The 27,644-nt window shown below is 34.5% G+C and overlaps 2 protein-coding genes across 3 annotated transcripts in view; one reads left to right on the forward strand and one right to left on the reverse strand.

Annotated features, from left to right (window-relative positions):
* The window catches only part of LOC120349974 (ATP-binding cassette sub-family A member 3-like), a 46,160-nt gene extending 41,407 nt beyond the window's left edge, over positions 1–4,753 (reverse strand). The window contains exon 1 of the mRNA XM_039421691.1: positions 4,409–4,753. The gene's annotated coding sequence lies outside the window, so the exon portion shown is untranslated. The remainder of the gene's footprint in view (positions 1–4,408) is intronic.
* The window catches only part of LOC111063028 (translation initiation factor eIF-2B subunit gamma), a 41,273-nt gene continuing 15,929 nt past the window's right edge, over positions 2,301–27,644 (forward strand). Inside the window, exon 1 of one of the 2 annotated variants that reach the window (XM_039421694.1) lies at positions 2,301–2,853. Coding sequence is in view for 1 of the 2 variants with exons in the window: in XM_039421693.1 (XP_039277627.1) it covers positions 7,364–7,526 (163 nt within the window). In the remaining variant the exon portion in view is untranslated. Of the gene's footprint in view, positions 2,854–7,055; positions 7,527–27,644 lie in introns of those variants that run through there. The other variant, XM_039421693.1, reaches the window with a different exon arrangement.

Genomic DNA, 27,644 nt, shown 5'->3' on the forward strand with positions numbered 1-27,644 from the left:
TCTTCAAGAGAAATTTAGACCAGTTCAATGGGATGTTTAATAAAATACTGCAGAGCAGAACATAAACGGTTCGGTTAGCTAGTGAATAGGGGTTGCAAGTTGCAATGAACTTTGTTTGGCATATAAAATGAAAGGCTATCTTATCGATTTAGCGATGAGTTGCGGAAGAGTAGTCTGGTTGACTGTGCAACACCCATTAATCAGTTAGCCTATTATTGGAATTCAATGAATTGAAAGAATTTGGAGCACGGCACTAGAAGGAGTTAACTGCACTATTCCAAAAGTTAAGGGGATGTAATTGAAAACTTTCATTACAACTTTAACATACAAATGTTACTTCAAATTGAACAGATAATGATAACGAATAGTAATTAGTCTTCAATTGTATATAATACAGCTTTTGTATACAATTAGCAATTTTATGTATATTCAAATCTCAATTTTGAAAATTGCAATTGAGATACGGCTTCATCCACCCTATAAGTGAATTATATCACATATTTAATATTAGAAATTCACATATTGAGGCCGGAAATTCAAGTACGGCCTTGAAACCAAAGTTATGAAATTTTATCTACTGGCAAGGAGCAGCTTGGGAATACATGGGAATGTCTAAAATATCGCATCAGTACTATCAGGTCGATTCTACGCTCACCGACAATTTTTGAACATGGAAATGAACATGTATAAACATGCCATCGTCTGTTTTTCTTCGCCACTTCATTCTCAGGCACAGTTCCTTGTAGGACAGATCTTCAGAGAATGAAGCGTCGCATTGCATTCTTCATAAATTTCCTCTATATTCCTCCAGCTTCAGAGACTTGTAGACTCTTACCCGGTTCCAGAACACCAATGGCTTTTCACAAGCGCTGTATGAAGACACATCAATGTATTGGCGCTTTGTAAGTGTCTTGAAATAAACCTCATAATGCCAAAGTTCTCCCTGGCCTTGGCCACAACTCACAACATATTCCACATGTTAGGTGAACACCAACTTGAGATTAAGCCGAACACCAAGATCCTGGACACTGTCATCTATTCTGATTTATTGATTTCTATAAGTGGGTGAAGGTCAATGCGAATGGTTTTTTGAATGTTTATGAATATTGAATTTTCTTAAGAACATTAAATTTGATCACTCGATCTATATCCTTATGAAGAAGCTCTAGATCTTCACTTGTGTTGATTTTAAATATATATATTTTTAAATCACTTGCACATTATAATGGTGTTTCACATTGTAGACCATGCATACCATGTATGAATAGATTGAAGAGCAGTGGTTCAAAATTGGAGCCTTGGAAAATGATAGATAAAGTTTCAAACGGTAAAGGCAATGCAAGAACAAAAACAGACTAGATCGTTGAAAACTTTTCAACTAGGCTAATAAATAGAAAACATAAAAATAAATATTTTAAATTCAGAAGTTTCAATTTCCCTTGTTAAGGTGCAATTCCTTAGCGACGACTCTAGCTGCGCGGCTGGAGAACATAGCCTATAAATTCATTGAATTCGATGATTTATTAGATATGAATAGTGAAAGCAATATACTAGCTAACACTTCTAATTATTTCCGCCGCCATAACGTTCACACAACATAAAAATTTAATGATTAGAATCGTCGCTGAGGAATTGCACCTTTACTCATATTATTATTATGCTGACACTACTAATAACTGTGCTTGAGCAGTAATTTCTAATATCCAACTATTAGGGACTATTACATTCTAATTTGATCTAAGCTATGCACTTTGCCTGTGGAGTGATTGCAGTGGTATTAAGACGGTCATTATTTTACAAATAAGTAGGTATATTGGTTTTTTTGGAAAATAGGTTTTAGATGCATTGCTGGTCTGAGCAGAAATGAAAGTTGTAGACAAGTCTTTTTAGAACTCCAAGTGATGAACACCTTCCAATATCGGTCCAGTTCTGTTTCTGCGTTTTGTGAATTCCCACTCCCACTTCAGTGCAGGCAGGGGAGATTTGGATATTAGCAGACGATGTGTGTCACTTCTTGATAGACAAAAATGCTTCTAAAGCAATAAAGAAAACGCCGCAAGGCCTAAATGCGCAAAACATAAGCTAGTTTTACACCAAAAGAAAACATGTTTCTTGAAATTACACAATGTTACGAAACGTGACTTTGGCCCACTATTGACAATCAACATAATCTGCAACTGAACCAAAATTTCAAGTATTTGGTAGTAAATATTGCTGATAATCTACGATGAGAGGAGCACGTCGATAATGTTGTCAAGAGACTAAATGTTGTGTGTTGCCTAGCAGAGCTCTACAGACAATAGTGGACACTCAAGTATTAATGAAAGTGTATGGATGCTACCACAGTTGTATGTCATATGTGATTGCTTTCTGGGGTCATTGTACAGAAACAGAAAGATTATTCATATTGCAGAAGAGAATCAGTGGTGCACAGTAGATTGAACATTGTAGACCAATATTCAAGGAGTTACAAGTATCAACTTTGACTGCTACTTGCATCCTGGACCCTGGAGTCTGCAACCTGAAATATTCTTAATATTGTGCGAGGAACTTTAGCATTCGTCAGCACAATACTAGGCAGCAAGGGAACGTGCACATCAAAAGGCAGAGAACAACACTAGCTATGTCTAGTACCAAGAACTTCGCTAGCAGGGTGTTCAACAAACTCCCCTTGGAAATACGAAGGTGCAGGGTTTCTGTGATCTTCAAGAGAGCATTAAAGAGTTATCTTCTTTAGAAAGTATACTACTCCATGAAGAAGTTTTAAAAGGACGTCTGACCTCCAGATGATCAGATGAGAATAATGACGACCAAGACTACAAGGTTTCTAGTGGGATTACTACAAGTATTCAAGTAAGTATGATTCTACTCTACATCATCGATTTATATAGGCCTATTCAAACTAATGTAGTTTACATAAAAAATTTAAGCGAACTTCCAACGACAGGAGGAGACCCAGAAGCACTAAGCAAGAGCTATCTGTTACCAATCCATAATACTCAGTAGAAATGTATCTACTCATAGATCTATACACTTCTACCGAGTAGTATGGATTGCCTAACAGATAACTCTTGTTTAGTGCTTGAGGGTCTCCTCCTCCTGTCGTTGGAAGTTAGCTTATTTTTTTAATGTAGGCTACATTAGTTTGAATAGGCCTACATACCTCGACGCAGCAGCGTTTCCAGTGGGATAACTACAAGTATCAAACAAGGAGAAATTCTACACTTGTAAAACGATACATAGATACATACTGTATACGCTTACAAGGATATTTATAAGCCACAACCAGGAACAGTTTTTCATTTTTAAAAAGTTACTTTTAACAGTTAGAGAATTTCCAGAATTCAAACATAAAACAGTACTTTTACAGTTGCTCAATTCCTCAATGACTGAGCATTCTATAGTTTTGGTGAATAACTGGATGTCTTGTTGGACAGTGTAGATTTCTTTTTTATGTTATAAAGCCTATTCTGTACAATATTGTATCTGAAAGCTTATAAATATTCTATAGTCAATTCTATTATGAATAATGTGAATGCATTAGTGATTTTGCCTATTATAATAACTTAATCACTTGCCAGATGTATGATTTTATGTCTTACGCCAGATTTTATGTCTTACGCCTATATTTATCAACTGGTTCTAGAAGTTTAAGAACAAAATTTAGCCTAATTTTTTTTTAATTGAATTCTTTATAAACAAATTTCAAAGTCAAGATTATAAATATATTCTAACCTAAAAGTGTTTTATTGTGCATAATTTTACATGCATTTAACCTATGAGTAGCAGCCATTTTGATTATTTAAATCATCAAATTATGATATTCCTAATCTGAGTTTTCCTAACCCAAAGCTTTTCCTAACCTAAGCTTTCCTAACATAAAGCTTTTCCTAACCTACAGATTTTCCTAACCTTAGCTACTTATGGTTGCTACTTCTAGGTTAAATGCATGTAGAGTTCTGCTACTTTGAACTTAGTTTATTTTAAAAACAATAGTGAGCGCCGTTTAATTTTTGTGATTTTGTGCTCAAAATAACATACTAAATCGATCCCAACCAAAAATTGATGACAGGTAGGCTATGTTGGTACTGGACGTGCACTTTAGCCTATATATCCTATATAGAGCAAAAGACAATACCGCAAAATATGTCTAAACCAACACTAAAATAACACAAAAACAGGGTTAAAAACAAAATTCAGAAATGAGCACAATTTATTTAGCTAGGTGAACATTAAACTTGACAGTTCCTGTTAAAGTGGTAAAGCATTAATAAATAGGACAGTATTGATATCCTGTACTATTCAAAGCTGTTGAAAAAACAATGCCCATTCATACACTACTTTTATAATACCAGGAAAATGAAAAAACAATTAAAACATTCAAGTATAAATAATATAATAAACTTACCACAACCTAGATTCCTTATTAGCCTATTGGCAAAACTTATGACACTCCATTGAATTGATAATTCTCATTTTTTTACAAATGAATTTCAATTTCAAAACATTGACAATTTTTGTTTGAATTATATAGAGAATGGTTAACGATACTAGCAAGTTGTTTCTTAAACTCTGAGATAGATATAAAGATGATAATTATTATCATACACAATAGATAGCTCACAGAATAATGACAGAAATTCCAAATTTTATTTTTTGCCGTAGCCTAGTCCATAGCAAATTTCGTTTACACGATCTACACCACAACACAAAAAGAATGATGATCTATCATCGCAGATCGCATGCCATGCCAACTTCGTCGACAATGAAAACCAGGATAAAATTAGAAAGTGCCATGACAGCCAACAAAAAGTTTTCAGTCTACTAATATCATCTTTTTTAATACAGAAAAATGTATTATATGAATAAAAAATGATTGAAGATGTATTATAAGAATTTTTAACACGTGAGTAATTTTTGAAATTTTTATTATAGTCTTTTGAGTCACCGAAATTCTGGCACCACTGAAAAATGGCAAAGGAGGCCGATAATTTCTTCGTTGAAAACTTTGACAGTCCTACCAGTTACTCGATATCGATATGGAGAATAGGATTGAATAGAATTATGAGCAAATTACAATAGGATGACATTTATTTCTTCTCAAACCAGACGTTAAATCTTTATCTGAAATGATTATCAAAACATTATTTGGAATAATAACCCCCAAATTTCTCTTTCATTTTTGAAACAGAATTTAAAAAAAGGTTTAGGTACATCTTGCCTTAGACTATAGGTTGAATTAAATGAGAGGAGCTGAACCCTATCTGATGCAATTGATAAAATGATAAGATAATAACTCAATACAACATAAACTATTTCTCTTGACATTTTTCACTGCTATCAACTCGGGCTGTCCAGTTGACAGACTACTTGGCAGCATTTTCATTCTCCCCAGGGCATGAAATTTCATTAGAGAAGACAGTGACTTTACTATAACTTACTTAAATGATACTTGAGGTCCTTGCCTAGGACTGTGGTTTCCAGATCAGCAGTGTCATTTCAAGAGAAATAATAACCACAAAATGGTTATTCGTGTAGTGGAGGAGCAGCCACCCCAAAAAGAGGAACCTCATCCAACTCCTGTAGGGAATACAGAGGCCTATATGCAGATGATGAAGTAAAACAACTAGGCTCTTTTCACTTGCTAGTCTGTCTGTAAACCAAGGCCTATTTCTGTCAGGTTGAGTATCCTTTCCTTGATTATCTGATGCTTTCTTCAATTTCTTTGGGAACACAGAGTTGAATAAATCCACAAATTCTGCCAGTAACATATATCCAACTTGAATTCTTTCTTTGTAAGACTGAAGACGGCTGGCCAGTTTACATCCTCAAATTTCCTACAAGTAGTGGTAAATTCTCTTCCCTCACTGTTCTGACATAGCAAGTGTAGTTTTCTTTCCAAGCTGCTTGTGTTGAGGGGGCAGCTGCCCTATGGAAATCCACCTGTAGAATGACTGCACTGTGATCTGATACCATAGGATCCACCACACGTGTTGAGTATCCCCATGAGTCCAGGTCCGTGATGAAACTATCCAGGCAAGCCTCACCTCTTATAAGGGAATAAGTTTCCCACAAACATGTTATGACCGCGCAGCAGATTGACTAGGGTGTCTCTTTCCTTAGAGGGTGTTTTCAGGTGTATGTTGAAGTCACCTCCAATGATTATATGTGTTTTTTCTGCATGTTGCAAATGATAGGAATTCATCCAGGAGCAATAGTAAAACCTATCAAAATCTCCATTTGGTGAACGGTATTTTAGTATTTTATTAATTAGGTCCATAAAAGGGATCACTAAAGTGAAGCCCACTGGGACATGTCAAGAAAAGTAAAAGAAAAACAACTGCTCTGAGGCAGAAATCAAATAAGAAAATTGGCTCTCACCACACTGCTCTCCAACATAAAGAACTCGCAGAGTGAGTACAGAGGGTGATCCGTCAGCAGGCTCTTCAGAGCCCCTCGAAACCGCACAGCAGGCAGATCCCTGGCCAACACAGGCAGCCTGTTATAGAGGCTGATAGACATAATATGAGACAGACCAGTCCAATTCCATCGCTATAAGTTCCATAGTGAGTTCATCACAGAAATTTGAAGCATCCACTAACCGGTATTTAATGCTTCTGTTCATATAATTATAAAGCAGCAACCCCATTTTTATTAATGTTTCTACTGTAAATAATGGTGGCCAAGCTCAATAATCCTATATTTTCGCAAGGTCTTCTGTTTTCAGAACTATTGTTCTTCATGATAGTGAATGCTTTAAAATACATAAATCACATTATTAATGATTATGATGGTGAACTCGTTGACAAAATACTCGCAGCTCTGTTTGTACCCTACATACATAAAAGAATTTCCACTTTCGACGCGTTAAAAATGTAGAAAACGGGCTATTTCAAGCAATGGCTGTGTCATTGGATTTTTTCAAGGATGTGCCACTATTTCAATGTTGCCGGAATTCTATATAACCATCAAAACAGTCTACGCTCAGAAGCTGTCTTTTGAATTCACTAGTAGTCGATACAATTATAGCGTCGATAGTCGTTGATCGATAAAAACGTCAAAGTTCAAAGAAAAAAGAATCATAGAATTTTAGGTTAGAATTTTGTGTTATGTTCGTGAATTTACCATAGTTCAGTGTTTCAGTGTGCTTTGCATATGTTGAGATTTTGTCAAGTTGAAAACAAATTAGAGGCTGAGTTTAATAATACTTTATTTTTTATTCAATTTATATTCAGTTCTCCAATTTAAAAATATCAGTCTTTGCTCACTTGAAATTTTTTAAATATTAATATTTAAGTTTATTAGGCATACAATTTTTATATTTTTAATTTTTCTATTACATCCAGTACATCTGTCTTTAAAAATGACTTTGAGCTTTTCGGAATTTCAAGCAATTGTAATGGCCGGAGGTAAAGGTTCAAGAATGACTGAACTCACAGCAGAGAATCCTAAATCACTTCTGCCTGTTGGAAACCTACCATTATTATGGTACCCACTTCAACTTCTTGAAAGGTCACATTTTCAAGGTAACATTTTGTTTTTCATATAAAAATAATTCCAGTGTAGTAAATAAATGACCCCAATGAGTAAATATCCTAAGATGTAGACTTTAAAAGACCCAGAGATCATTTTCAATGATGGCGATGCAGCTCTTCAATCTGCCTGGAGAAACAACAAGGCTGGGGCTCTTTCGACTTGAAGAGAAGGATGAGATGGATGCTGGCATCCAAACCACTATAATCTGTAGAAGAGATAATCCGAGGGGACAGAGGCCGTCCACTGATCAAAAATAAGGCTCAAGGAACATTGACAAAGCTTATCCAACAGCAACGTAGCGCTAAGAAGGACCAGTCGGTTTAGGCAATTGCAAACTGATTGCAATTGCAACACATCATAATCTCTATAAATAACTATAACGGCTTTGAGTCTTTGTGATTCATATGTCAGTGATCATGCTTTGAGAGGTGTTTATGCCCTTGCAGTTCCTCTCTTCCCATATGTCAATGGGTGCTTGAGGTCTGGAAATTTTCATGATTTTTTGAAAACCTCAAGAACTGTCCTAGTCTTTACAAATGGTGATCATGAGAGTCTTCGTAGCTTTAGGACAATCTCAATAACTCCTGTCTTTAGCAAGGTAGAAAAAATTATTGGAATTAGTCAACAATATAAAGCATATTCCTATTCTATCATCTCATAAAATTTTGTTATTAGAAATTTATTCACTTTAGTAGCCCAAACGAAAATGGGTCTCTCAAGACTATGGGGTTGACTATATTTCTACGGACATACACAACTAGCGCCCAGCGGTCAAATGGGAGAGATACATGACTCCGATACACACCTTCACTGTTTACGTTGTGACGTCATCACTGACAGTCTCATTATTTGTCTGTCACTCTCTCACTCTCTCTGGAAGTGATAACGGTATATAAACTTTCTGACAACCATCTGCTTTATAACGACCATTCCTTTCCTATTCGACTTGTCACGTGGTAATTTGAAACCACCAAATATTTTTAAATGAGCCAATGAAAGGTAATAGAACTATAAAATTGGAAAGAAGGTTAGACCTATCCAAAGAGTAAATCAACTCAAATCAAGTATTATTAGCGATTAGGAGTAATAGCATTATCAACAACGATAAGAAAACATGTATTATTGTGATTTAATAATTATGAGAACCCATTGGTAAGATCAAAAAATTATAAAGCGGCATAATTATTATTGGCGGATTATAAAAAAAAAATATAAAAATAAAATGCATGAACATTGAGGTTAGAGTTACTTGTTTACGTTTTGAAAAGAATTAGTCGATCTTGGATAAATCGATAATTATTAGAACCAATACTGAACGAATCAGCTGATTATTCGATCAACCCATATGACCGGTTGAATCATATAAAATTCACTCATAAAGGATATATTATGTATACTAAAGGAAGTCGATGTGTAGAAATACAAATAACTATTATTTCTGTATAAATATTATTATAATCCAAAAAAGCATGATAAATCAAGAGTATACAAAACTCATATAAAAACTAGATGTATTATCTATTAAAATCGTATGTTACGATTTATTTATGAATTCAATTTAAGATAAATACTCCATATATTTGTATAAAAACTTCTTTTATTTAATTTTTTCTATTATGAAGCCGAGGAAGCCCTGATTCCCAAGGCAACCAATTGTATTGAGTCTATTAAATTGAAGGCCAATCAGAGAGTAGCTTACAGAATTATTCTAAGAAGAGGCAAATTTTTCTGAAAACCTCTTTCTTCTGGCTTAAGATCCCAACCCGAGAGGATGCACATGGAGTTTAGGGCTTTTTTCTTCTTCCTTTTAAAAAAATTTTAATGAATTATTAAGCCAAACCCTTTTTTAAATGTAATGTATGTTTGTTGAATGTTAATTATTTGTGAACTCAGTGCTGTCAAGGAGTTCGTAATTGTAAAGATTCCCATAAAAATAGCTTTAATTCGAAAGAAACTTATAAAAATCTGGATCACGCGTTAGCCCAGCAGTGACGAGAAGGAGCCTACCTAATTAATTATTGGAAATAATTAATTCAATCCACGAGAACATCTAGAACTTCAGTCAGTGAGTGATAAGTCAAACCAAATGAGCTCATTTTTTCTACGTTCAGTGGGGGTAATTATTAAAACAAAAAGCGCTATTCCAATTAATTAGAATTAAAATAAAAAGTCACCACGTGTTGAACAATATCACATAGTTCATAAGAACATTTATAAATTTATTTATTATATGTAGGAAGCTTACTTCCATGCACAGCCCGAACTCATATAAATCCCTGTGATCTCATGTTTGAATATTAATTTATTAAATATTAAATTTGTTAATTGAACCAAGTACATCATATCAAACTTATAGACCGAACAGGTTTTTATTGGTAGAATTTTGTATTGACTGGAAGTCTAAGTACCAGTATTAAAAATAATATATTTATGAATTTGAAACTCACTATTGTGAATGTTAGCAAAGCCTGTGATAATTATTCAGATTTTAGGAATAGATTATTTAAGTGAATTATAGAGATATTGAATATTTTATGCATATCTGTTTTATGGGAATATATTTTGTGTTTTATGTCAGCATACAAACTTATAGAATTTTTTATTATATCCCAACTCATCTCGTGTTATATAGTTTGAACTGTTTTGGTACCAACAAATATTTAACAGCACGTAAAATCATAGAATCAAGTAATATTAACCTTATTCAGAGCACTCAATATTTATCATCCTTTGATGATATTCATTTTATCAGCCAGAACAAGTATATTAAGAAATTATATTAATAAGGTTCCAGTTATATCATATAAGGATCCAGAGAGCTTCAAGAACTGGCGTTGTAAGTTCTAAGGAATTTTGAAAGGGTATATTGGTGAATACTTGTATTCACGACGAGCGTTTTAAGAATCAACTAGAAACAACTATAGTTGGTCCTGATTATTCTCTAGTGGTACATGGTTACTGATAATCAGTCATCAAATATTCTTTTAATTTCCTTACTGGTATTCTTCAAGAACTTCATAGAAGCAGCGGTAAGAATTACCAATTACCGATCACTGAACCTTATGGTGATTATTTGTATTTATAAAATTCATGTTTCTACCACTGAGCTAGAGCTGAGGTTTGAACCCAGTAATTTTGCGAGCCGGAAGGCCTTAATTTTTTGTGAATTTATTCGCAAAAGAGGGAATTTAGAGACTGCTCTTATAAATACCAGAAACATCGTATTATCTGTGAAGGAATTACAATCCACAACTTCTCACAATAGCTTCATAACGTGGGACTCTATCATAAGAGATAACCCCCCCAGGAGCACAACTTCACAGACTCCAAAAGTGTTCCATTGATTTAGCTCGACTTGTGAGGAATTTTGAAATCATTAATTCATCGAATTTCCAGCTCTGACAGTATCAGTATGTTAAAAAGGTTGACGACCGGGAATCCCCCGGTTTGTCAAAACCACACCACCCCATCAACTTTTCGATAATTAGCACATATTGACTCTTTCAGGCTGTCACCATGAGTGAGAAAATGAAGTGTTGAAATGTATGCTACACTGAGTGACGGAGGTTCAAATTTAATAGTGTTTGAAGGTTTCAAGTATTCAAAAATAGATCTTTATCTATCATCCACTTTGTCTTTGTCATAAAAACAAAATTCAGAAATGAAAATTCAAAACATTAGAATGAGACGATGTGTCTGCTAGAACCAATTTTACAGAGATTATTCATTCAAGATGACTGTATCTCAATGAATGATTGTTCGTACAATCATGGTTCTAGCCCAATCTTTCAATATCAATTGGAATGTAATTGTAGGATAGAAATATGTATCTCATTAACTTGGCTAATATGTTGTCATAATATAGTAGTGTTGTAATAAATAGAGACCATTGAAGAGCTAGAATAATGGCTTTTATTGATTAAAATAAACTGAGATAAAATAAAAAACTTTCTGATGATTTAGAATAATTCGAACAACTGATTCATGACATATGATTATCATATCATTCTTCCCTCCCAGTAGTAGAACCTACCGGGGCCAATCTACGAATGTTGACAGAAACTTCTCTTCCATCAGAAAGTCTTACTTGAGCGACATGAGGGTTCAAATGAATAATTTCTACCTTTTCAACTTCAGGATCATGCTTACTGCGTCTTACAAAGGTTTTCATCCATGCCTCCTTGGCGTTGATCAGCCAGGATGGCAAGTTTGTCATAGACAAATTACAAGGATGAATGAACATTCGCTCGTGAGGTGTGCAATTGATGGTCGTGCAGAGAAGCAAGCGAATGCTGCTTAGTGATTCTAAGAGTACCTTTTCCCAGTGAGAAGTATCCATGTTCCTGGACCGTAGGGCTGAACGGATTGTCTTCCAAATTATTCCATTGTAGCGTTCCACCTGTCCATTACCTTGAGGGTTGTAAGGTGTTGTGGAACTGGTAGCTACACCCTTGGACATTAAGTAATCTTTGACATCTTTTGATAGAAAACTGGTCCCTCTATCAGTGTGTATGTATGAAGGATAGCCGTATGTGGTGAATAAGTCATTGAGATTTTTAATTACTGTTTCTGATGACATGTCTCGACAGGGATAGGCAAAGGGAAATCTCGAATATTCATCCACAATAGTGAGGATGTACTTGTTTCTAGTTGATGATGGCAGGGGTCCTTTGAAGTCAATGTTGATCCTTTCAAAAGGCCGAGTTGCTTTTATCAATTTTCCTTTGAAACAGTTGAATCTTTGCTTCAGCTCTGAGCAGATCTTGCATTCCATGCAGACTTCTCTGATGTCATCTACCGAGTATGGAAGGTTATGAGCTTTAGTCCAGTGAAAAAATCTTGTGATGCCGGGGTGGCAGAGGTCTTGATGATATTTTATCAAGTCTTGTTTTGATGTGATACATCCCATTATCACACATACTCGAGAAAGAGCATCAGCAGTTATGTTCTCTTTACCAGATCGGTAAATGATCTCATAGGTGTATTGATGTAGAATATTAGAAATAAATAAGTCTCAAAGATTAATACTCAACGTGTGTAATCTCTATTAAAACATGTAGGATAGAGTGAATTCCAATCAACAAACTATTAAATATTATAACTGATATATGTCATCTGTTTTGCATAACATCTGGTTTCTGGTATACTACATCTTCCCCCTTTCTTCTTAAGTTCAATCTGCATATCACAGTTGATCTGCGTGGCATCTTCTCATCGTTTCCTCAACATTCACTAGGTATGAGTATGGTCCATTTACTTTAACGATTTTTCCTTTTTTGTAGCCTTTGCCTGATCTGTCTAGTACCCATACGCCATCGCCCTCTCCGAACACCTTCGCGTTGACTCTCGGCTTGCTGTTCCCTTGTCTAACTAACTCTTCGTCTACTCTGTCATTAACATCTGGTAGTAATAGATCTATTTTGCAGCGTAACTCGCGACCGAACATCATAAAAGCAGGTGTTTTTCCCGTTGCTCTCTTTGGGGATGTTCTATGAGCGAATAAAAATTTATTTAGTTTTTCTTGTAAGGTGCCAGTACTTCCTTTTGAAATTCCCATACGTTCTTTGAACGTTCGTACACAACGCTCCGCCAATCCATTGCTTTTTGGGTGATATGGGGTGATACGTGCATGTTTTATGTTCAGTTCTTTGCAGAAATTTTGGAATTCATACGAAGTCAGTTGAGGACCATTGTCACTTACAATTATTCTTGGGTAGCCAAATTTAGAAAATAGATCTTGTAATATATTGATCGTGGATTTTGTTGTGGTTGTTGACATGGGTATTACTTTGAGCCATTTTGATCTAGCATCTACAACGACTAACCACATTTTCCCTAAAAATGGTCCTGCGAAATCTATGTGGATTCTAGACCACACTTCTGTTGGAAGAGTCCATGAGAAAAGTGGCATCTCAACATCTCTGTTTCTGTTTTCTTGACATGCGGTGCAGTGTTTTACATGTTCCTCTAAATCTTTGTCCAGTCCAGGCCACCATACTTGGAATCGTGCTTTTCCTTTCATTGCTACAATTCCTGGATGACCTTCATGAAGAATTTGTAGTACTTTTGTTCTTAATCTTGTGGGTATGACTAAACGGCCCGACCAGAGGAGTATGCCATTTTCAAATGATAGTTCTTCTCGTTTATTTTAATATGGTAGTAGTTCTTTGTTTACATTTGTATCTGTTGTCCAACCACTTCGGAGATAGTTTGTAACTTTTGCAAGTGTTGTGTCATGCTTTGTTGTTTCTTGTAAGCTCTTTGTTGATAATGGTATATCTTGAAATCGAAGGTGGAAAAGATGTGCTCTATTGTTTTCCCCTAACTTTTCGTTTTTTGACTTCAATACATTTTCCAAAGGAAACCTTGATAGCATATCCACCGTTGCATTATCTGCACCTCTGTGATAATTTATTGAGTAGTCGTATGAGCTCAAAATTAAAGCCCATCTAGCAATACGGTTGGAAACAACTTTTGGAATAGAGTCATTTTCACCGAAAACTTTCACTAAAGCTTTATGATCAGTACGAATCTCAAAGTGTCTGCCATAGAGGAACTGTTCAAAACGTGTTACTCCGAAAATTAAACCTAATGCTTCTTTTTCAATCACACTGTACCGTTTTTCAGCTTTGTCAAGTCGTCTTGATGCGAACAAAATTGGCCTTTCAGTACCATCAGTATATCTGTGAAAAAGAGCTGCACCTAATCCGACTTCACTTGCGTCTGTGGCAAGAATTAGAGGAAGTGATTCATCATAATGAGCTAAAGTATCTGATGTTGTTAATAAATGTCTCAATTTTGTAGCAATTTGTTCATGTTTTTTATCCCAGTGCCAATTTGCTCCTTTTTGAAGTAATTTGTGTAATGGAACGCACAGTGATTGTAAATGTGGAACAAATTTACTGTAGTAGTTGATTGATCCCAAGAAGGATCTTAGTTCTTTGACATTTTTCGGTGATGGCATATCTTCTACAGCTTTGATGTGTTCAGTTGTGGGGTGTATACCTGTTTGATCTATTCTGTGTCCCAAATAGTTTACTGATTTCTCAAACCATTTATATTTTGTGGTTTGTACTCGAAGTCCATTGTTTTCAAAACGTTTTAGCACTTCCCTGACTCTGTTAATGTGTTCTTCTCTTGTGGGAGCTGTTATTATTACATCGTCTAAAAGACATGCAACGCCTTCCAAGCCAGCCAAGATTTGATCCATTTTACACTGAAAAGCTGCTGTTGCTATTTTTATCCCAAAAGGAAGGCGTGAATATCTGAAAAATCCTTTATGAGTAGAAATAGTGAGATACTTTTGTACAGAAGTATCAACTTCCATTTGTAGATATGCATCCTTCAAATCAATAATTGTGAATTCTTTCCCTCCTGTAAGTTTTGAAGTGATTTCTTCAAACCTAGGTAGGGGATAGTTGTCTGGACTTATAAACTTGTTTATGGTGGTTTTAAAATCAGCACATATCCGGACTGCTCCTGTAGGTTTCACCACAATAACTATTGGTGAGGACCATGTGATAGGTTCTTCACTTGTGTTTACAGGTGATAGTACATTACTGTCTACTAAACGTTGTAGTTCCATTTCTACTGCTTTTCTTAAGGAAAACGGAACTGGACGTGGTTTTGCAACTATTGGTATGGCATTTTTTGACATGTGGAAAAGTACCTTGCAGTTCTTTATTGTTCCCAGATTTGGATTGAAAACATCAGAATGTCGCCGGTTTCCACAACGGAGACAATGGGTATTTTTGTTCAATTTTAGAGTCGATTTCTTTTCATATTTTTCGTTGTACTTTTGAAGGTTAGATTCCATTGCCTGATGTTTATCAGAAATTTTTACTCTATTCAAATTTGTAGAACTGTTTTTAATTTCTTGCTGTTGAAGGTTAACGGTTTCTAGCAATTTTGCTGATTCTACTATTTTTGTAAAAGTTGTTTGTGTTGATGCATGCATTCTCAATAACTCAAGTTGCCAACTACCATTGTTGATGCCTAATATGAACTGATCTCTTAAACGTTCATCCAGGTTATCACCAGAATTACAATTTCCTGCGAGAAACCTTAAATCTAGTTCAAATTGAGTTATGGTCTCACCTTCATTCCGGAATCGTCGAGAAAAACAAACTCTCTGGGATAGAGGTGCTTGTGGTTTTGTGTAGTATTTGTTTAAGACTTCTATCGCATCATTAAATCCAATGTTGTTTATGGGGGTCGGATGCATAGAATCAAAAACTATCTTGAATGGTTGCGGTCCCAGATTCTCAAGTAGTAAGTCTCGTTTTTTTTCTTCGTTTTTGATGTTTCCATTTCGTAGGAAAATCTTGAACCTTTCGTGCCAATATATCCAATCTTCGGTTGTTCCGTCGAATGGTTGACATTTGCTGTGATTTTTATTTACCGACTGCGCCATGTAGAATATTAGAAATAAATAAGTCTCAAAGATTAATACTCAACGTGTGTAATCTCTATTAAAACATGTAGGATAGAGTGAATTCCAATCAACAAACTATTAAATATTATAACTGATTTATGTCATCTGTTTTGCAGAACATCTGGTTTCTGGTATACTACAATTGAGATAGCTCAAGGCGCCACCTCATGATTTTTTCGTTCTTCACCTTGCCTCTTGCTGCGCTACTGAACATGAATGAAACAGATTTTTGATCAGTAATAAGTTGAAAGAAATGACCAGATAAGTAATGATGCCACTTCCTAATAGATTCTACAATGGCATATGCCTCTTTTTCTACTGATGAGTGTCGTTTTTCACTTTCGTTTAGCATTCGTGAAAAGTATGCAACAGGACGTTCATTGTAAGATAGTGTTGCTTCTATGCAGAAATCTGAGGCATCAGTCTCTACAGTGAGAATACCTCCTTCATCAAAAACATGTATCACAGCTGCAGCTACCTCTTTTTTAAGATCTTCAAAAGCTGCAAGGGCCTTTCCTTGAAGAGGGAAGAGCGTACAGTATGCCAAGGCATGAATTTTACTTGAAAAATTTTGTATCCATCGAGAGTAATGTGCGAAGTGGCCCACAGTTCTCTGAAGAGTTTTGGGATTAGGAGGTGGGGGCATATTAAGTAGAGGCTCAAGGCATTCGGGATCTGGACGTAATGATTTGTTTCCAACTAAAAATCCTAGGAAACGTATCTCCTTTTGACAGAATTTACTCTTCTCCTTGTTTATAGTAAGTGAGTTATTTGAAGCTGCTGCAAGAAACCGTTCAAGATTAGTGTCATGTTCTTCTTTTGAATTTCCACAAATTATGACGTCATCTAAATGAGCATAGGTATCAAATAATTTATCTTTTTGTATGAGTGAATCAATTACTCTTTGAAAAGCTGAAACACCATTAGTGACACCAAAAGGAATAAGACAGAACTGATAAAGTTTTCCACATGCTTCAAATCCTGTGTATTGCCTTTCTTCAAGTAAGATTGGTACTTGGTGATATGCGGATTTCAGATCTACAGTACTATACCAGGAATACTGAGCTACTTTGCGAACTAAATCTTCCATATTTGGAATGGGATAGGCGTCCAATTTAGTGAATTTGTTTATAGTTCTAGAATAATCTATAACCATCCTTTTTTCCGGTTATCGGGTTTAACAACAAATGCTTAGGCATGCCAAGGTGTGTGGCTTTCTTCTATGATGCCATCTTCCAGTAATTGTTGAATTTCATTGGAAATAAAATCTTCATCATCTTTTGATAATTTGCGAGATTTGGTTGTAATTGGTTGACAATTGGGTTTTAGATGTTGAAAAAGGGAGCAAGGAGGAATTTTTGCTTGAGTTATTCCGCAAATAGTAAGAGGTGGCTTATTACCTCCAAATGGTATTTCTATACTGGAGAAATTGTTCATAAATTCGTGCCCAAGAATAATATTTTCACAGAGGTCTTGCATAAGCATTAAGGTTGTGTTTGTATAACTTTCTCCCTGAACTGTTAAATTCACGTTAACTTTGCCTCGGATTTGTGGTGTGAAGCGTTTTGAGCCTAAAGTTACTTTTCCTATCTCTGGTATAACTTCTAAATTCAGTTTTTTTTGCATAGGTATCGTCAATAAAGTTGCCAGTTGCTCCAGTATTGATCAGTGCTTGACTTTCAGTTCAGTTTATGGTAATAGGAATAATAACCTTTGAAAGACATTTTTCGGCTTGCACTGAAGGTGTTAGTAATATCGAATTACTAAACTCTCTTTTTTTCTCTAATACGGAAGGTTTTGAGTTACATACCCGAGCAAAGTGTCCCTTCTTACCACACTTCTTGCAGAATTCGTTTTTAGCTGGGCAAAATAGTCGAGAATGTTTTTTGTTGCCACAAAAAAAGCATGCTTGTCCACTAATACTAACAGCTGATAATGAGGAGTCTGAAGTGTTTTTTTGATTAGGAATTAGATTTGATGCATTTTCTGTATCTTTGCAAGCATCAAGCTCAAATGGAGTATTAGATTTATTTTAGCATTGTGATTGATCTTTTGCAGACTCAAAAGCTCTTGAACGATTAAGAGTTTCATGCAAAGACATAATTATCTGGGCTTTCTAAAATTTGTTGGCGGATTTCGGATGAATATAAACCTGCAATCAATGCTTCTTTTATGTGCTCTTCTCGATTCTCTGTAGCAGAGATCGCTGTAAAATTACATTCTAGGCTGAGTTCTTTCAGTTTTAGGAAAAAAATATCGATGGACTCACCTTGTTTTTGTTCTCTTATAGAGAGAAGGTACCTTGTAAAGATTTCGCTTTTCTTCTTGATAAATATGCCTTCAAGGATGGAGATACTTTCCTCGAATGTAGTACAATTTATTATCAATTTGTAATTTTCAGCTGACAGCAAGGTAACTAAGATATCCAATTTCGTATCTTCAGTGTAATAGTTTCCTTTCAAGTAGGCATCCAGCATTCTTTTCCAGTGTCTCCATTCCATTGGTGCACTAGGAGAATCTGGATCCACACTTAGACATTTTGGTTTGAGAATTTTCCCAATTGATTCCGAGTTGAAAGATGTATCAACGGGTTCATTTCGAGATAATTCGGTAGGCTTATCCTGATTCCGTGATGGAGATTCAACATTATTTCGATCCCGGGGTTTTCTCTTTGGCATTTTGATTACAGGTACTTATTTTAGTCAATAAAATTGTAATAAATAAAGACCATTGAAGAGCTAGAATAATGACTTTTATTGACTAAAATAAACTGAGATAAAATAACAAACTTTCTGATGATTTAGAATAATTCAAACAACTGATTCTTGACATATGATTATCATATCAAGTGTTTTGCTTGCAGCTTCCTTAGGATACTGTAGTGAATTTGAATCTCCCTCCTTCAGTCGGAACGTAATGTCGGCTGCTAGTGAAAGCGAAATGGCATCACTCGTGATGACGTCACGGACGTTCACTTTGTTATGTTCAATCTGTGAGTGCCCAAACACATTCTGACCGCTGGGCGCAAGTTGCAGATTCCCATTTCTACACCCTGAAGATCACTCTTTCCTTCTCATACCTTCCCTCTTCCTCTTTTCCGTCACTACCTGTCACAAATTCTTTTGAGCACGTCAGGTTCAAAAGTTCTGATGTGTCATTCTTTGAAGTTAGTACAATAACATCCTCCGTTACCTCCTCCCCTCCTCCGCTATCTTCTTCAACATCATGAAATGGAGGAAAGAATATTGTTATGTATAATGTATACCTCTTTCTTGAGTCATGACATCAAGAAATCCAATTTTATAATCATAATTAGTTTTGCCGTGCTACCAATTTTTCCTAAATCGGTTGGATAGCATTTCACACCTATTAACCTAAGGATAGTTATCGGCTCCAACGTAATAGATTCTTGGTAAACTATGAATGGATCTATCGCCTATGAATGAGAAATCCAATTTTCAGAGCAAATGAACTTATAATCTTCAGATGAATTTTGGCAATATACTACACAAATATACAAAGAACAATATCTTACAAGCCTAAGCATCTAAATTCACTACAAACTAAATACTTATCCAGTTTATATAGTTGAAAAACAGTGGCTATTGGCTTGTATACACAATAAACAATATATAGACAAAATAGAACACTATAAACTGTTCAAAACTCAATTTAAAACATTAAAAAATTCACTTAAACAGAAAAATATTCAGAGAGCACTAATTACAACACACATAGCCAGCCATAAGTTTCAGAGAGAGAGGGCACAGGAAAAGCCTAGCTACCAGGAACAGAGCAAAGCTTCTTCAGTGTCAATTTTATGGACACGTCACCAAAAAAATTATAAATTACAAGTTTAGAATTCACATTTTATATTTGTTCTCAATAAAACTTTATTTTGAAACTGTTATTTTAAATTTTTATATATCATCTCTATTTAAATAAACCATTTATCTTTTTAATTCTGTCAACCCAGCCTCGGTGACACCATGGAATATGCAACACAATCATTTACAATAAATTCTCAGTCAAAAAGTTGTCCATAATCGATGACTCTGATATTTACTATAAAGTTTTATAGATATCGAATTGAAGATTCGATTCCAATCGAGAAAAAATGTAATATTACAAATACCCCCCTCTTGACATAAAAAAAATTTTACTGTTTGAAAATTGTTGAAATTAAATTTGAGAACAGTAACAATTTTTTCTATAAAAACATTACATGTCAACTATAATTGAAAATTATTATAAAAATTCATCAATAGCATTTGTTATATGTTGCCAAACAATATTTCAAAGTATCAAAATTACTTTTGATTTAGCTTTATAATTTAAAGGAAAATATCTCGACAGAAAGTTTAATATAAAAAGAATAGTTTTTTGAAATTGCACATAAATTTAATAGATAGAAAAATTCAATTTTTATTGCATAAAAAAAATTTAGTATGTTGAATAAAAAAATTATTATTATAATTTTTTTTTTTAAATGAATTGATGAATTGTTACATTTAATTTTCACATAAAATTTCAATAAATCAAAAAATGTTCATTTCTTTCACTATTGACGCAGTTGATTTTATTGATGCACATTTTGGAAAACAGTCCGTTAAGGCACTCAGTATGATTTTCAGTTAAGTGTGACTCCAGTGTGATGACGTTAGTGTTGGGCTGATCCGAATACTCGTAGTGTTGGGCTGATACTTGTAGTCGACTGATGCATATCAAACTCCATACAGGTGACATCTCAGTTAGCATTGCCTCATGCTTGTAGTAGACGGCTGCATACCAAACTCGATACAGAGTCACGTAAATTTTGTATCATATTTGTAATTATACAATGTACATTTCAGGCTTGAAATGACAATGTAACTCGTTTTTTGGAAAAGAGATAGACGCTGCATACAGGATTAATTTAGGTGAGGATTAATTTAGGTAAGGTTTGGTTTTTTGATATTTTCAGCTTTCAAGGTTTAGAGTTCTGCATACAGGAATAATTTAGGAGAGGATTTTTGAATCAATTCTTTCATGATACTGTGACTGTTATTCTGAATTCAAAGTTGCGAACGTGAACATGGATGGCAATTACCTCCAGGTAATGTAGTAGTGTTGGAGTTTGAGATACAAGGTCAGCAATAAGCGTTGGCATTGTCATTGGCGTATGCTTTGGTGTCGGCATTGGCATCGGCGTTGATATTGGCATTGGCATCAGCATTGGCACAGGCATTGGCATCGGCGCAGGCATCGGCGTAGATTTTGGCATTGGCATCAGCATTGGCGCAGGCATTGGCATTGGCGCAGGCATTGGCATCGGCGCAGGCATCGGCGTAGATATTGGCATTGGCATCAGCACAGGCATCGGCGTAGTTATTGGCGTAGATATTGACATCAGAGCAGATATTGGCGTAGTCATTGGTGTAGATATTAGTGTAGATATTGGCGTAGTTATTGGCATTGGTATTGGTGTAGGCATCAGCGTAGATATTGGTGTAGATATTGGCGTAGTTATTAGTGTAGGCATCAGCATAGATATTGGTGTAGATATTGACATCAGAGCAGATATTAGCGTAGTTATTGGTGTAGGCATCAGCGTAGATATTGGTGTAGATATTGACATCAGAGCAGATATTGGCGTAGTTATCGGTGTAGGCATCAGTGTAGATTTTGGCGTAGATATTGGCGTAGATGAGTCACACTAGTTCAAAAATCACCCAAATGTTCTTAACACTCTTCATGGCGTTCACTTGTTGCCGATTTTCAGATTCACATGATAATTATTTCAATGTTAATGTCTGTGCTGTACCTGTTATCTTAAAATGCTTATAAACTAAAAAGAAAATTTTCATTAGGCTAACAATACAATCTAATACACATGAAAATTATTTTTAAGTATATAATCAATATAAAATTGAAATTTGTTAACATCTTACTATACAGTCAGCAATACATAAATTGTGAAATATGGAGATATCAATTACAAATTTCAATAGAAAAAAAAATAATTTCATTTCCATCTATTCATTGTTCAAATATTTTATAAAGAGCAAATTATTCAATATTATTAATCATCGTTTGTCAGATACTACAGTTTATTTCGACTTTTCAATGTTCTAAACACAAACTACATTTCATGACAAAACTTTACTATCAATCATTAAACAAGAAATCATTCAAAACATCAATAATATTTTGCTTCAAAGGCAATCAATATTCATAAGTAAACAGCATCTATGGCAATCAACATTATTAATCAACACAAAAAAATATTATCTCATTACTGCCTTTCTAAGTCATAATCTCTGTTATTCCTTCTTTAGGCAATAATGGGTTTCCATCTCAAAAAACAATCACATACCAGCAAAATTCTAATCAACAAACCCCACTAAAAATTCTACATACACTCCAGCATCCATTTCAAACGATGATCAATCATATCAAAATTTATAGAACAAACAGTTTTAAAATTTTGAAAAAGACATCAATTACAAAAACTTTAGAGAAATTTTAACCTTTAACTCATTTCAATTAATAATATAACAAAACGTTTTTATTCAATGAAAACATTATTCAAGTTAACTTTCATTAATACATCTCATATATATGGCTACATAATTCATTAATACTTTCAAATTTTAAAGTTTATTTATTATAACAAAAGAATTTATACATAAGAATAGATTTCGGCATGTTCTAAATTTAACCATTTATTTTTTTTAAAATAATTTTATAACTTGAAGACTGTATAATAAATACAAACATTTCAAGATTACAATACAAAGATGATCAAGATGGATAATGGGTAAATAAGTTCCCTAAAAAATACAAGCAAGAGAAAAAGAAAATTGGGTAAATAAATTTCCTAAATAGTACAAAGAAGAGAAAGATTAATTAGAGCCTATCCTACATGTCAGTACTGAACTTTCATAAGTAAGTATATTTAATAAAAATATACTGAAAATGAGAAAATGGGACATAATTTGCTCTGAAAAACCTAATTACCTAATATGATACCTGAAAAAAATAGACATAATTAAAATATGTAATACATGATGAAAAAATATACCGCAAGCAAACAATTATTTACACTACAATGGATAGATTTTAGAAAAGTTACGTTTTATCAACAATTTAAAGATTAGGAAAATAAGCTACTATTTTAACTTCCAAAATTATTTCAGAAGAATACAAATTTAAATGACTATGGACAAGATTGGTTAAGATATGCATCATAGAAGAATTTTACTGAACATTACACAAATACAGGAAAGAATCGAAATTTGAAAAGATTAAGGGCTAAGAAAAATAGGCTACAGGAAAGAAAAAAGATACAATTATGGACTCTTACCATACGTAGTATTTACGGTCATTGCTATTCTGAATCCCGGCATGACACAGGATTCCTAATCATTGTGTGCTGGGGAATACCCTTTCATCATGTGATTCACTGTCATCATCTTGTAAATAAGCAACTTGAAACAACCTTTGAATACTAGCACATCAATGAAAACTTTGTGCTTTGTTTTCTTCAAGAACATGATTTTATTCATGGGTTCATTTGTTTCAACAAAGCCATTTTGCTTACAAAAGTTAGTCATGTTCACTAGATAATGCTTTGCATAAACTTTTTCAATTTTTAGTTGAAAGTTGAATTCATCAACTTGATTCAAAGCAAGATTCATTTTGTTTACATTGTTCCTAACCTCCACAGAAACCTGTCTCATGTAATCATTCACTTTATTTATAGTTTTCCTAACCTTCAATGTAGCAATATTACTTTCATGATAGTTGACTTTCAGTGAAGACAACTCCCTACCTACTTCTTTACTCAATTCTACTATCTCATTAGGGTTGACTTTTTCAACAGCAGTAACTAGGCCTACATTATCTGAAACTTGAACTAATTGATCTTGTATCTTAATACTACTATTATCCTGCTTCAATTTGCTTTCATCTTCATGATTATCTTTCAATGTTTCATGTGCATCTTTCAATAGAAAGTTTATACTAACCTGCTCTAGTCCAATGCTAGCAAATTCTTGCTTCATATCATCAAACCTAGCACTTTGATCTTGTTTCAAATTATCAATCTTAGCATTTTGCTTATCAAACTTAGCATTGTGCTCATCAAATCTAGCATTTAGCTCATCAAACCTAGCATTTTGCTCATCAAACTTTTGTGTTAGGAATGCTATAAGATTCAGATCATTTTTAATGTTTGCCATTTTGCTAGTCTGCACAGATAATATATTCATTAGGACTTGATCTCTCTTGAACCGATTTCCCATTCAGCAGTATACCATTCATAACCTATCAAGATATCTATCCTACTAATAATTTTTCATAACCAGGGATTTCATGGTGTACCATTTGGGACATATTTATTTTGTAATTCGGTCCCACCACAGGGGTAACATTTACTGTGCTACCAATTTTTCCTAAATCGGTTGGATAGCATTTCACACCTATTAACCTAAGGATAGTTATCGGCTCCAACGTAATAGATTCTTGGTAAACTATGAATGGATCTATCGCCTATGAATGAGAAATCCAATTTTCAGAGCAAATGAACTTATAATCTTCAGATGAATTTTGGCAATATACTACACAAATATACAAAGAACAATATCTTACAAGCCTAAGCATCTAAAGTCACTACGAACTAAATACTTATCCAGTTTATATAGTTGAAAAACAGTGGCTATTGGCTTGTATACACAATAAACAATATATAGACAAAATAGAACACTATAAACTGTTCAAAACTCAATTTAAAACATTAAAAAATTCACTTAAACAGAAAAATATTCAGAGAGCACTAATTACAACACACATAGCCAGCCATAAGTTTCAGAGAGAGAGGGCACAGGAAAAGCCTAGCTACCAGGAACAGAGCAAAGCTTCTTCAGTGTCAATGTTATGGACACGTCACCAAAAAAATTATAAATTACAAGTTTAGAATTCACATTTTATATTTGTTCTCAATAAAACTTTATTTTGAAACTGTTATTTTAATTTTTATATATCATCTCTATTTAAATAAACCATTTATCTTTTTAATTCTGTCAACCCAGCCTCGGTGACACCATGGAATATGCATTACAATCATTTACGATAAATTCTCAGTCTAAAAGTTGTCCGTAATCGATGACTCTGATATTTACTATAAAGTTTTATAGATCTCGAATTGAAGATTCGATTCCAATCGAGAAAAAATGTAATATTACAGTATAAATGCAACTATTTATAAACTGAGCTATTACCTACTTCATAAAGGTTACTTGAAGACTTTTATAATAATCAATTGGAAGTGGAGTGATGTAATTTTATATATTTTATTCAATATTCTTGTTGTGTCCACTTCACTCTGCATTTTTCAATTTGCATGAATTCTCATTTGATCAATTCTTATTCAAACACCAGTACAGCTCTTGAAAGTTATATGTATTATATATAATCATAATCATGTACAATACATTTGTAAAACTGTGAACTGTATTGTCCTCGTCATAGTCAACAATCTAGATAAGACAAACAATACTCCTCACAAGAACAATACTTCACTCTTACACCCTCTCTCTCTCACACATTCACTCTCTCTCTTACTAGCCACCCTTAGTACAAAGTGCCAACAGTGTTGGTAGAGACGTAGAGATGGGTGGTGGTGTCTAGAGGAAACTTCGACCTTGAGAGACCTATTTTCGCTTGGGCAACTATAACATTCCGCTAGGAGAAAATCTTGAAAGAGCTGAGGAAATAGAATAATAGAATAGAACTTTGTTAACATAATTCAAATAATACAAAAAGAGAAAATAAAAACTCATTTACAAAAACACCCCGTTTGAAAAATGAATTCAAAATAAAATAATATGTTCTCTTTCGACAAAGTAAAAAAAAGTTATTTAGGCTTAGCTGAAGCCGTCAGCCGGGTTGATAGTTCACAGTCCTTATAATGAAAATTTATTAATCAAAAATTTACACAGCACCATGCTCACACACAAAATGCTCAGAATGCTTAGACATTCTCACTATGACACTAATCAAGTTCAATATGGGCGTCAATGTGGCTGGTTTGATCAAAGACAAAAATAAAAACTATAATAACTAATTTGAAATGACACTTTATCTATCAAACTATCAACGAATCATTTTATTATTTACGAATCAAAAATTAAACTCCCTTATCAGCTCTTTTCTATAAGCCCAAGCCTCTCTCAAAAACCCGACCAGACTCTGCCAACATTTACCGTTTTAATAATATATCACTGCTTCTCTTTCCATTGACCTCCTTTTCAGCCATTTCATCCTTATCTCTAACAGTATGGAGCAGCTACCGATAAAATGAAAGATATCCTTTGTTTCTCTGCTGTTACACATTAAACAAATGCCAATCTCTTCTTCTCTATGTGGGGTAAGATTTAATGAAAATAAGCCCCCTCTGGCTTTAAATATAAATGATAAAGCGTTGCGCCTATTCTCATCATTGATATAATCTATCGTCTTATCAATTTTGACAGCTGCGTACACCTTATGGAACTGGGAACGCTCTCGTCTTTCGAGCCATTTATTTATAAAATTTGTTTTTATATTTATCAGTGCCTGCTCCCATGTTGCCTCCCACCCCTGTTTGAAATTCGCCGCTTGCCAATTGCGCGCTGCTATCGGCAATTCGATATCAATATCACTCAATATCCTCGTCCATTCCGAATATCATCCACACGTTTCTTTTAAACAGTAGCCTACTTCGCAATTTCATATATTTTTGAAAAAACACTTCTGACTTTTTATTGCGGTTGACGCCCACATGAGAATTCCAAAAAAGTGGTTTTTGGGTATTGGTCTGTATGTGTGTGTGTGTGTGTGTGTGTGTGTGTGTGTGTGTGTGGTGTGTGTGTGTGTGTGTGTGTGTGTGTGTGTGGTGTGTGTGTGTGTGTGTGTGTGTGTGTGTGTGTGTGTGTGTGTGTGTGTGTGTGTGTGTGTGTGTGTGTGTGTGTGTGTGTGTGTGTGTGTGTGTGTGTGACGTATGAGTGTATGTGCGTCTGTGTACACGATATCTCATCTCCCAATTAACGGAATGACTTGAAATTTGGAACTTAAGGTCCTTACAATATAAGGATCCGACACGAACAATTTCGATCAAATGCAATTCAAGATGGCGGCTAAAATGGCGAAAATGTTGTCAAAAACAGGGTTTTTCGCAATTTTCTCGAAAATGGCTCCAACGATTTTGATCAAATTCATACCTAAAATAGTAATTGTTAAGCTCTATCAACTGCCACAAGTCCCATATCTGTAAAAATTTCAGGAGCACTGCCCCATCTATGCAAAGTTTGATTTTAGATTCCCAATTATCAGGCTTCAGATATAATTTAAACAAAAAATTTCGAGTGGAAAAGATCGAGCATGAGAATCTCTACAATTAATGTTCAGCAACATTTTCACCTAAAATTAAAAATAAGCTCGAAATTCGAGAAAATGTTATTATTTTAATTGCAAACTGTTGGCAACTGTTGATTCTATTAAATCATTCACTATGAAGAGATAGCAGACCTCGTGTGTCTCCAGCGTTATAGTCCTGTCACCAGCTGGCTTAGATCTTTGAATAGTAGACTTGAGATGCGCGGGAACACTAGCGTCAGGTGATAAATTTTCATAACGCCAGTGAAAGTTGTGTGAG

The sequence above is a fragment of the Nilaparvata lugens genome, chromosome 2 (genome assembly GCF_014356525.2).
Source record: "Nilaparvata lugens isolate BPH chromosome 2, ASM1435652v1, whole genome shotgun sequence".
NCBI lineage: Eukaryota > Metazoa > Arthropoda > Insecta > Hemiptera > Delphacidae > Nilaparvata > Nilaparvata lugens.